This window comes from Mobula hypostoma, chromosome 11, assembly GCF_963921235.1.
Source record: "Mobula hypostoma chromosome 11, sMobHyp1.1, whole genome shotgun sequence".
Lineage (NCBI taxonomy): Eukaryota > Metazoa > Chordata > Chondrichthyes > Myliobatiformes > Myliobatidae > Mobula > Mobula hypostoma.
The window spans coordinates 56,654,499-56,667,322 of NC_086107.1; the positions used below are offsets into that span (position 1 = coordinate 56,654,499).

Genomic DNA, 12,824 nt, shown 5'->3' on the forward strand with positions numbered 1-12,824 from the left:
TTTCCTGCTATAAACTGGAATATTTTGATTGAGTATTGTGATTACAAATACATTTCTTACCATAGAACTTGGAGCGGGCCAGGATAGAACCAGTGATACAGAAATTGTCCTTCCTGTTACTGATGTAAAAGGCAGAAACTGGAGGATGATGGGATACCTATGTCAGAGCAGAACATAGTAAGTCTGGAATTTCGTGACCAGTTGAAGATCTTTCCCTAATGCATGGTCACACACGTAGCTAGCTCAAGCCCAACACTCCCTATCTTAAACCATGCAGCGCACCCACCTTACACCTCTACAGCACATACCTTGTTATCTTTGTTCCTCTCTGCATCCATTTGATGTCCCCCCCCTCTCTCTCTCTCATCGTTGCCTTACCAGCAACAATGCACATTTGGAACCACTTCGGACACTTTAGTTGCCTATAATCTACTTGGCTTTATCCTTAACCGCCTTTATTAAAAACATATATAAATGATGCCGTTTGAACAGATAACTCCTAACAACCTGTCCTGCATCGCTTTCAGAAAGACAAGTCCTAATTGTGTGGTACTCCTCTCAGAGAAGATGTTTTATTGATTCAAATTACTTGACATTTTACCTTCCAGAAATTAATCAGTGTGATGGAAGTAAGAATAAGCAAAACTTTACAGTCATCCAAAATCAAGATGTGCATCCACTTTACCCATACTTCACGGAGAAGAACGTAGCACATGTCAATATGACATGAGGTTTACCTGCTCTGCTATGTAGAAGGTACGGCTGTCAGTTTTAGGATGGTACCAGTAGCAACGAAAGGTTTCTCCCAAGATTGGATTATATGGTTTCTTCAGACCCTGAAGTGAAGAAGAATGGAAATTAAGCTATCCGTTATGCCAATCTGCTAACTTTTACCTCAAATGGCTGCAAATTTGACTTAATTTTAAAGTCAGACTCTGCGTTGGAGATGATGTATTGACCACAAGTAAACCACTGTTTGAATTTGATAACCGCAGTTAACAAATTATGAGGTAACCGTTTTCTCTCCTAGGCCAGGTATACAGAGGCACTGGTGATTTGTTATAAAACACCTTAAAATGGCATAAAGGAAACAGCCTCTTTCTTAAATTCTGACTGTTCTAAAGTAACAAAACTTACGTGCAGGTATAAATTAAATGGCCTTTGTCAATAAAATGCTGAATTTAATTAACTGATTTATGTTAATTATTAGGATGCATTAGTGATAATTTTTCAAAACTCGTTAGATTCTGGGCTAGTTCCTGAGGATTGGAGGGTGGCTAATGTAACCCCACTTTTTAAAAAAGGAGGGATAGAGAAACCGGGGAATTATAGACCAGTTAGCCTAACGTCGGTGGTGGGGAAACTGCTGGAGTCAGTTATCAAGGATGTGATAACAGCACATTTGGAAAGCGGTGAAATCATCGGACAAAGTCAGCATGGATTTGTGAAAGGAAAATCATGTCTGACGAATCTCATAGAATTTTTTGAGGATGTAACTAATAGAGTGGATAGGGGAGAACCAATGGATGTGGTATATTTGGATTTTCAAAAAGCTTTTGACAAGGTCCCACACAGGAGATTAGTGTGCAAACTTAAAGCACACGGTATTGGGGGTAAGGTATTGGTGTGGGTGGAGAATTGCTTAGCAGACAGGAAGCAAAGAGTGGGAATAAACGGGACCTTTTCAGAATGGCAGGCGGTGACTAGTGGGGTACCGCAAGGTTCAGTGCTGGGACCCCAGTTGTTTACAATATATATTAATGACTTGGATGAGGGAATTAAATGCAGCATCTCCAAGTTTGCGGATGACACGAAGCTGGGTGGCAGTGTTAGCAGTGAGGAGGATGCTAAGAGGATGCAGGGTGACTTGGATAGGTTGGGTGAGTGGGCAAATTCATGGCAGATGCAATTTAATGCGGATAAATGTGAAGTTATCCACTTTGGTGGCAAAAATAGGAAAACAGATTATTATCTGAATGGTGGCCGATTAGGAAAAGGGGAGGTGCAACGAGACCTGGGTGTCATTATACACCAGTCATTGAAAGTGGGCATGCAGGTACAGCAGGAGGTGAAAAAGGAGAATGGTATGCTGGCATTTATAGCGAGAGGATTCGAGTACAGGAGCAGGGAGGTACTACTGCAGTTGTACAAGGCCTTGGTGAGACCACACCTGGAGTATTGTGTGCAGTTTTGGTCCCCTAGTCTGAGGAAAAACATCTTTGCCATAGAGGGAGTACAAAGAAGGTTCACCAGATTGATTCCTGGGATGGCAGGACTTTCATATGAAGAAAGACTGGATGAACTGGGCTTGTACTCGTTGGAATTTAGAAGATTGAGGGGGGATCTGATTGAAACGTATAAGATCCTGAAGGGATTGGACAAGCTAGATGCAGGAAGATTGTTCCCGATGTTGGGGAAGTCCAGAACGAGGGGCCACCGTTTGAGGATAGAGGGGAAGCCTTTTAGGACCGAGATTAGGAAAAACTTCTTCACACAGAGAGTGGTGAATCTGTGGAATTCTCTGCCACAGGAAACTGTTGAGGCCAGTTCATTGGCTATATTTAAGAGGGAGTTAGATATGGCCCTTGTGGCTACGGGGGTCAGGGGGTATGGAGGGAAGGCTGGGGCGGAGTTCTGAGTTGGATGATCAGCCATGATCATAATAAATGGCGGTGCAGGCTCGAAGGGCCGAATGGCCTACTCCTGCACCTATTTTCTATGTTTCTATGTTGTAGCAATGAACAATGCTGGAATGCAAAATAACAAATTTGAGCACATCAACTTCACAACTGATTCATTCATTGTTTTACTGTTCCTGGGATTTCCTCAAAAAGGTCTTTTACTTCCACTTTTGAAACACTCACTTCCTAACTTAAACTCCCTGCTTCTAGAACTTAACGATTGTTTTATCTCTGGTTTTATTTACTCCAAGTTCCTCCCTTTCAATTCAAACTCAAGTCAAAATTTTTTGGCACATATATTGTACCATTTGGAGAGCTACAATTTGCGTATGAAAAGAAATCAGGTGGCTGTGACTCTTTATCCTATTGATCCATGAATTTCCAGGGCCGGCATCTCCACACAGTACTGTTGTTCTGGACCCCTATTCACTGTGAATATAACCTTGCGTCCTCCCCCCAGTCCCTCTCTCTCCGCTGGTATTGCAATGTATATCACTAGCCTTACCTTTGGTTTTTTGTAAAAGCCAGATAGGTACCATCGCACCACCTGTTTCATGCGACTGTAGGCATTCTCTTCCAGAGCAGCTCTGGTGGAAGCAGAAAGATCAGTTATCAAAGTTTCAATTACAGTTGCGTACAGTAGGTCAAGATTCAAATTGTCGGTCCGTCTCACAGATCTTCACCAATCTTGAAGAATTCAAATTATCTTCAGTGTTTTCAGTCATGGCTCAAAATATTTTGTGTCACATGTGAGCATTAGGCAACCAAGTTTTGAAGTGTTCTAAAGTGTTTAAAGGAAGTGGTTGAATTTAGAACCTTGATTTTTCTTACCAATGATGTTAAACTTCCAATGAACTAGTTAACTTTCAGAAAAATGAAACAAAAGAAATGCCAATATTAGGAGATAATTCTTTCCCATTTTAAGTTGGGTACAAATTTGTTTGGAAACCATGTAAAATGTCACATGTGCGTGGTACTTTTTCAATTTTTCTTTGTATGGTGCATACAAGTAATTAGTGTGTGTGTCTTATAACAATTTGTGCACTTTGAGCAAGTCCAATTACATTTCTTCTCTGCATCAGGACATAATTATTTTGCTGTTTCAGTAGTTTTGTGTATCTGCTGGACCCAAGTTGGCTTACGTCAAAACCCGCACCACTTCAAGGGGAGTCATTACACATCCTGGGTGCATAGAGTGAACATGGTAACCAGGTACAGCAACAAGCACACTAATTCTCAGATACTCTCCTTGTAATTCATATACTGGAGATGGAGATTTAAGGAAGAGATTGTGTATGCTTAGAGAAACAGTTTGCCCTTCTCAGTCTGAGATGAAGTAACAGATGGGGATGATTTCCAGAGAGATGAATGCCAGTTTCGGTCCACTAGGGAACTGGTCCTCATATCAAAATGATTTAGTACATACGGCCCATGTACGACTGTTTGGATTACAGAAATTCACTCTTACAAAATGCACAAATCACTGTTCAAAAATTTGAGATATGGTCTAAAATTCATTCAGGGAATTTTTGAAAAATATTAAATAAACATTTATTTTTCCAATAGTATTTCTTGACACATGTGTAAATGACACTGCTTACAATATTCACGATATAGACCAGTGGTCCCCAACCACTGGGCCGTGGACCGATACATTGCCGTAAAGCATACAGTGGTGCAGCGGTAGCCGGAATGCACCCAGCACATCTTTAAGAAAAAAGTTGAAAAAAGCAAGCTAATTAATTAGGTGCCACCCGTCACATGAATTTCGGCCCAGATCAGAGGTGTTTTCTCGGCAATCGCCTCTGATCTGGGCCAACATTTACGTGCCAGGCGGCACCTAATTAATTAGCTTGTTTATTTCGGCTTTTCTTTTAAAGATGTGCTGGGTGCATCCCGGCTACCGCTGCATCCCTGCATACATCGCGGACCGGAGTTTGGGGACCACTGATATAGACTGTTTTCTAAGAATGCAAACCCCATAAAAAAAGGTTCACCTGAAAACCACAACTATGTACTTGAGCTCAACAAACAAATCAATAAAGTCCCTCTATCAACAATTACATCTATGTAGAGCACCAAACACTCCAGCAATGACCTAACCATGATCTCTATCAACCAGCATCCAACACACCATAAACAGAAGAATACCTGCACATGAATCTCTGTCCTTTAGTATGTTTTCCAGACCTTGCGCGCGCGTGCGCACACACACACACACACACACACACACAGATACTCTGGCTCCAGTGGTGTTTTATTTTATGCATTTATTCTTCCCTGCATTGACCTTTCTGCTTCCACAATGTAAATTACTCGCTTTCCACTAGTGGAGAGTGGTTGTTCATTGCTTTAGAGAATTGTTGCCCAGAAATATCGTCAAAATCATGCAAAAAGCAGTTATGCATCAGAAGCAGATAGGATGATATTTCTTTTGGATTTGTTGGGGAAAATGGACCACATTGTCCCAGGAACATTCTCAAGATGGCCAATGCATCACCAGGCTCGGATGCCTATTCAGCAGATCAATTGCTCACCTTCATCTCTTCAGTTTTAGTACTATCCTTTCCTACAGTGCACCAATCCCATCCTCTACAAACCCTGAGCGAACTCTGCTGTTGTCCAGGTCTGCGGTCTGGATGTGCATTGATAGAGCCTATTTGCATGCCCCCCCCCCCCCGCCGGGACTCTTCTGTCCCTGAATCCTACCAGGTTGGTTTTGATTCTGCTGCCTCACAACCCCACAGTCTCTGCCACAATGATTTGGTGACTGCAGATTCCAGCTTGAGCCCCAGTGATTACGTGGGACCCTGACCTTCTCGCCACTTTCCGATTTTGGTTTTGCTAATCCCTGATATATTGATCTTTTTTCCCCCAGAACCCCTTCCCACTCTCCATCCCTGCATAGGTTTTGCTGGTATCCAGTCCACCCCCCGATGAACCCCAGTCCCAACTTTGCCTCTACACTGAAATTACTGCTCCTAATCACACATTCACTTTACTGATACCAACATCAGCCCCTGCATTGCCTTGGTGTTTCTCCAGCTCCTAACACTGATCCTGTTAGTCCATAATCCCAACTCCAATGATCCCATGTCCTGCTCCCCCAATCCCACCTTCTCTGCCCCAGCAGAAGGGGACTTGATCCCTTTTCCTTACATTGAATTCTGCTCGTTCCCAATCCCTTCCTCTCAGCACAACACGGCTACTCCTCATTTCACTCTAATTACTGCCCTGCCCTGCCCTAACTTCTCAATTGTTACTTCCTGATTCTTCCGTCAAAACCCATCATAAATCGCCGTCCTCAATGGATATCTCTACCCCTCTCACACTCCACATGGCAAATTAGTTCTGATGCCTCCAGCTTCAAAATATGTTATAAAAGTGTACAAACTGGCATATTATTTATTCCAGAACTGTGCAGCTCCTAGTCAGTTGGCCATCATGCTCCACTGATGAGCCCACCAAAGAAACACCAGGGTTTCCAGACACGTTTCTCATATGGTGCCTTTGAACGCATCAGCACATCTCAAAACGCTTTACATCAAAGATGGTCACTGTTGTAAAATATCACTGTTACTACAAATCCAATCTGTGGAATTCCATTCTCTTCCAAGTAAATAGCCAACAGTAACACAGCATATCAGGTGACCGATAAAGATGTATGTGACAGGTATGGGTTCTTGAAAGCATTCTCCCTTCTGCTTGAATGGTTTCAATGCTTTCTAAAAGCTTTGCCTAAGGCCAAATTCACCACTTTATACTCACTTCATTTCACATTATAGATTAACTTATAATATGGAAGGCAGTTATTTAGCCCCCGCCCCCCACTGTGTTGGGGCGTGGCCAAGTAGTTAAGGCGTTGTTCCAGTGATCTGAAGGTCGCTAGTTCGAGCCTCAGCTGAGGCAGCGTGTTGTGTCCTTGAGCAAGGCACTTAACCACACATTGCTCTGCGACGACACCGGTGCCAAACTGTATCGGCCCTAGTGCCCTTCCCTTGGACAACATTGGTGTCGTGGAGAGGGGAGACTTGCAGCATGGACAATTGCTGGTTTTCCATACAACCTTGCCCAGGCCTGCGCCCTGGAAACCTTCCAAGGCGCAAATCCGTAGTCTCACGAGACTAATGGATGCCTATATTTAACCCACTCAGTTTATACTGGGGTTCCACACAATCCTATCAATCCCATTCCCCTACATACTTTCCCTGTGACCTATTCTTCCTCACGTCCTCCCTGATTCTCCTCTCAGCCACCTACTCGACAGGAATTTACTGGAGACAAATAAACTGCCAACCAGCATACCTGGGAGAACATGCAAGCTCCATGTAGATCAACATTGAAACCAGGTTGCTGGAACGGTGAGACAGCAGCACCACCTGTATTATCTACGCTGCTTTGTTTGCAGAAGTCGTGGTAGCTGTTAGAGATCATCATGTTGGATATATCACCTGAGAATTCATTTATTGAGACAGATGGCTGTTGCAGCAATGTCTGCTAAAACCCATTATACAGGAATTAATGGATCTTATTCCCTGTGCACTGTGGTTAATGCTTCCTTTTTAAATTTCAATTACTAAGCATGTAGCTACTCATAAATACTGACTTGCTCAGAAACAATTCCAATGCAGATGGTTTAAAAATCCATGCGTGAAGGCTATTTTTGGCAACTGGATGTCTTTGATAGTACCACTGTTAACTGTCTCATGAATGTAATGTCCCTGGAGAACCTTGCTACCACTGCAGTCTTCCACTCAACTTAATAGAATCAACTGCATTTTCAGCTTCATCCTTACATGATGCACCATGTACTTCAACATATAATGCTTGAATGAGTTATCCAAGCAGCTCTTAAATTATGATAAATCAACAACAAAGTGTCAACACAAGTCTGCTCACATACAGAAGCTGCAAACGACTTCTGAGTACAACATCACCTGGAAGAGTTGATGCTCTGCGACTGAGATTGTTAACGTTCATACAGAATTAGAGAAACGCTGCATACGGGAAATCAGAGGTGACTTACTGGGAGAGGAGGTCTGAGTGGAAGTAGTAGTCAGACAACTTGTCTAGAAATGAGCGAGGCTCCAGGATAAAAGTTGGTAGGACCACTCGAGAGAGGTCCATTCCAGGTCGGAGCTGCTTCAGCACGGTCCACATCAGACTCTTGTTTTCCTCAGTCACTGCTTCAGTCTCAGTACTTTCACCAATCTAAAGATCAAAGAGAAAAAGTTTAAAATTACCATCAGTAATATATGGATTTTTTCCTCCTTAGCATCAATGGGGCCAACTTCATCATTATACTCGATTAGAAAGACTACTGAAATTCATTGTTTACAAGAGGTAATTTCAACTCCGGTCTTATTACCATCATGGAGGCGGAACTTGACTTCTTGTATCTCTATATCCTTAATCGAAGCAGGAGATTAGCAGTTTGCAAAGGTCAACAACCAGTTAACGATAATATTTTTAGGAAAAAAACTATGCAATTTTTTACTTAAATTAAGCAAATGACTCTATTCAATGAACCTTACTTCTTCAAACTCCTCTGAACTTTCTGCCAGGTAAGTTGATTCCACTAAATCTTTCATGGCCATTTCTTCTTGGATTTCAGACAGATCTGTGTCACTTTCCTCACTCCTGCTGCTCTTGTCGTTTGTGCCGTTCTCTAGATCTTCCAGATGAGAGTCACTCTCTTGGTTTGTTTTGTAAGAGTATATATCAGCATCTTTGTAGTAATCCTGATTTACAAATTCAACATCACTTAAACATAAAATGAGAAAAAAGAGAAAAGTTAAAAGAAATGCAAACCTTCACAAATGTGATTCAGTAAGGCTTTTAAAAGAGGGAGTTATAACATTTAAGTTGAGAAAGGATGATTTTAATGGCAAAACCAATGTTTAATATCAAACCCCAAACAACTCTTGATAGTGGTGATAAACCAACATCTTGGGCTGCTGCAGTCTTTTAGTGAAGATACATCTACACAGTGTTATTTTATGAGATCCAGGATTTGGACCAGTGAAAATTAAGGCATTTCCATGTCAGAATGGTATGCAATTTAGAGGGGAACTTGCAAGGTAGTAGTATCTATATGTGCCTTCCTTGCTTTTCTAGGTTGGAGAGGTCATAGCTCTGTGAGATGATGTGGAAGAAACCTTAGCTAGTTGCTGCCATGCACTGTAGTAAATAAATCTTCTATCCTTTCAGTTTGTACCATGGGGAGAGAATGGAGAACACAATGTCTCATCTTAGAAGAGTATATGCAAGTGGGGAGTATTCCATCACATCCTGACATGCGCATTACAAAAAGCTGTGAGGAGCCAGATGGGGAACCACACAGTACAGAGTTTGGCCTGTTTTTGTAACCATTGATGCTTCCGATGAATGATGAATACAGTAAATTGATGGTAGGAGATTTGGTAATGGAAATAATGTTGAATATCTCCATGATAGTGGTTCAGTTCTCTCAAATTACAGATGACTGCTACCTGGCATACAGTGGCACGCAAAAGTTTGGGCACCCCATGTCAAAATTTCTGTTACTGTGAATAGTTAAATGAGTAGAAGATGAATTGATCTCCAAACATCATAAAGTTAAAGATAAAATATTCTTTTCAACATTTTAAGCAAGATTAGTGTATTATTTTTGTTTTGTACAATTTTAGAGTGAAAACAAGGAAAGGAGAACCATGCAAGAGTACGGGCACCCCAAGAGATTTGAGCTCTCAGATAATTTTTACCAGGGTCTCAGACCTTAATTAGCTTGTTAGGGCTATGGCTTGTTCACAGTCGTCATTAGGAAAGGTCAGGTGATGCAAATTTCAAAGCTTTATAAATACCCTAACTCCTTAAACCTTGTCCAAACAATGAGCAGCCATGGGCTCCTGGCATTCTGAAAATTAAAATAAATGATGCCCACAAAGCAGAAGGCGGCTATAAGAAGATAGCAAAGCATTTTCAGGTAGCTGTTTCTTCAGTTCGTAATGTAATTAAGAAATGGCACTTAACAGGAACAGTGGAGGTCAAGTTGAGGTCTGGAAGACCAAGAAAACTTTCCGAGAGAACTGCTCGTAGGATTGCTAGAAAGGCAAATCAAAACCCCCGTTTGACTGCAAAAGACCTTCAGGAAGATTTAGCAGACTCTGGAGTGGTGGTGCACTGTTCTACTGTACAGCGACACCTGCACAAATATGATCTTCATGGAAGAGTCATCAGAAGAAAACATTTCCTGCATCCTCACCACAAAATTCAGTGTCATAAGTTTGCAAAGGAACATCTAAACAAGCCTCACACATAAAAGTTGCTGGTGAACGCAGCAGGCCAGGCAGCATCTCTAGAAAGAGGTGCAGTCGAAGTTTCAGGCCGAGACTCTTCGTCAGGACTAACTGAAGGAAGAGTGAGTAAGGGATTTGAAAGTTGGAGGGGGAGGGGGAGATCCAAAATGATAGGAGAAGACAGGAGGGGGAGGGATGGAGCCAAGAGCTGGACAGGTGATAGGCAAAAGGGATACGAAAGGATCATGGGACAGGAAGTCCCGGAAGAAAGACAAGGACGGCGGGGAGGGGGGACCCAGAGGATGGGCAAGGGGTATATTCAGAGGGACAGAGGGAGAAAAAGGAGAGTGAGAGAAAGAATGTGTGTATAAAAGTAAGTAACAGTTGGGGTACGAGGGGGAGGTGTGGCATTAGTGGAAGTTAGAGAAGTCGATGTTCATGCCATCAGGTTGGAGGCTACCCAGACGGAACATAAGGTGTTGTTCCTCCAACCTGAGTGTGGCTTCATCTTTACAGTAGAGGAGGCCGTGGATAGACATGTCAGAATGGGAATGGGATGTGGAATTAAAATGTGTGGCCACTGGGAGATCCTGCTTTCTCTAGCGGACAGAGCGTAGGAGTTCAGCAAAGTGGTCTCCCAGTCTGCATCGGGTCTCGCCAATATATAAAAGGCCACATCGGGAGCACCGGACGCAGTATATCACCCCAGCCAACACACAGGTGAAGTGTTGCCTCACCTGGAAGGACAGTTTGGGGCCCTGAATGGTGGTAAGGGAGGAAGTGTAAGGGCATGTGTAGCACTTGTTCCATTTATACGGATAAGTGTCAGGAGGGGGAGGGATAGGGGGTCGAATGGACAAGGGAGTCGCGTAGGGAGCGATCCCTGTGGAATGCAGAGGTGGGGAGGGAAAGGGACCCATCCTCTGGGTCCCCCCCCCGCCCTCCCTGTCTTTCTTCCCGGACCTCCTGTCCCATGATCCTCTCGTATTCCTTTTGCCTATCACCTGTCCAGCTCTTGGCTCCATCCCTCCCCCTCCTGTCTTCTCCTATCATTTTGGATCTCCCCCTCCCCCTCCAACTTTCAAATCCCTTACTCACTCTTCCTTCAGTTAGTCCTGACGAAGGGTCTCGGCCTGAAACGTTGACTGCACCTCTTCCTATAGATGCTGCTTGGCCTGCTGCGTTCACCAGCAACTTTTATGTGTGTTGCTTGAATTTCCAGCATCTGCAGAATTCCTGTTGTTTGCATATCTAAACAAGCCTGATGCATTTTGGAAACAAATCCTGTGGACGATGAAGTTAAAATAGAACTTTTTGGCCGCAATGAGCAAATGTATGTTTGGAGAAAAAAGGGTGCAGAATTTCCACTTCTCCAACTGTTAATCACGGGGGTGGATCGATCATGCTTTGGGCTTGTGTTGCAGCCAGTGGCATGGGGAACATTTCACTGGTAGAGGGAAGAATGAATTCAATTAAATACCAGAAAATTCTGGAAGCAAACATCACACCGTCTGTAAAAAAAAATGCTGAAGATGAAAAGAGGATGGCTTCTACAACATGATAATGATCTTAAACACACCTCAAAATCCACAATGGACTACCTGAAAAGGCACAAGCTGAAGGTTTTGCCATGGCCCTCACAGTCCCCCAACCTAAACATCATCGAAAATCTGTGGAAAGACCTCAAAAGAGCAGTGAATGCAAGATGGCCCAAGAATCTCACAGAACTAGAAGCCTTTTGCAAGGAAGAATGGGTGAAAATCCCCCAAACAAGAATTGAAAGACGCTTGGCTGGCTACAGAAAGCGTTTACAAGCTGTGATACTTGCCAAAGGGGGTGTTACTAAGTACTGAACATGCAAGGTGCCCAAACTTTTGCTTCGGGCCCTTTTCCTTTTTTTGTTATTTTGAAACTGTAAAAGATGGAAATAAAAAAAAGTAGTCTTGCTTAAAATATTAAAGAAATGTGTCATCTTTACTTTATGCCTTTTGGAAATCAGGCTATCTTTTACTCGCCTAGCTATACACAGTAACAGAAATTTTGATCTGGATGCCCAAACTTTTGCATGCCACTGTATGAGAGACACAAATGATTTTTCTGCTAATTCATAGTTTATGTCAGAATGTCATCTGTGTATTGCTGTACGCAGGTTTGGACTGCTTCACTTTCTGAGGAGATGTGAAAGGAACTGAGCGCTGTTCAATTAACATCAAACATCCCACTTTCCACCTCATGATGCTCATTGATGAAGCAGCTGAAGATGGTCGGAGCTTGGTAACAGCACAATAGAACGTTCTCAGCAAGGTTTGTGGGTGTAGACAACTGATTTTCAACCACCAGCAACTATTCTGTACAGCATGGAAGCTGCGACACTTGCCAAAAAGGTATTAAGAAAATGGATGGGTGGAGATGTTAATGTGGTGCTGGAGAGAATATGGGATTTCGAAACCGAGAAGCAGAATAATGAGGATGCCAACTCTGTATCACTCCGATTCAGCCAATGCACAGACAGGAGGATGTAATGAAGCAAAAACACAGCAATATTACTGACATCCCAGTACTCAGCCGCAAAAAAAACATTCCTGTCTAATGTCAGACGATGTGTGCTTGACACTGCAGAGATGATAAGGCAGTGCTATTATTGAACTGTGGATAGTTAAAGCACAGAATGAAACATTGTCCCTTCCTGTCAATGCTGGGCATTTTTTTCAGTGCAAGTTATTCTAATATCACAGTAGTTTTCATAAGGCACCAAAGGACAGCATGTAACTGAGGAAAAGATGGGTGCCCAGTCAGGGACAGGAGAGAAGCAAACTGCCAGAGATGTACATACAGTGTAGGAGAGTTGCAACCATGCAATGGAACC

General features: G+C 42.8%; 1 protein-coding gene across 2 annotated transcripts in view; it reads right to left on the reverse strand.

The window, feature by feature from the left end:
* The window catches only part of LOC134353771 (oxysterol-binding protein-related protein 5-like), a 139,604-nt gene that overhangs the window by 27,601 nt on the left and 99,179 nt on the right, over nt 1-12,824 (reverse strand). For both annotated transcript variants that reach the window (XM_063062125.1, XM_063062126.1), the window contains exons 9-13: nt 8,216-8,444; nt 7,708-7,892; nt 3,187-3,268; nt 738-836; nt 61-157 (exon numbers count right to left, since the gene is read on the reverse strand). In XM_063062125.1, the coding sequence (XP_062918195.1) occupies nt 61-157; nt 738-836; nt 3,187-3,268; nt 7,708-7,892; nt 8,216-8,444 (692 nt within the window). The remainder of the gene's footprint in view (nt 1-60; nt 158-737; nt 837-3,186; nt 3,269-7,707; nt 7,893-8,215; nt 8,445-12,824) is intronic.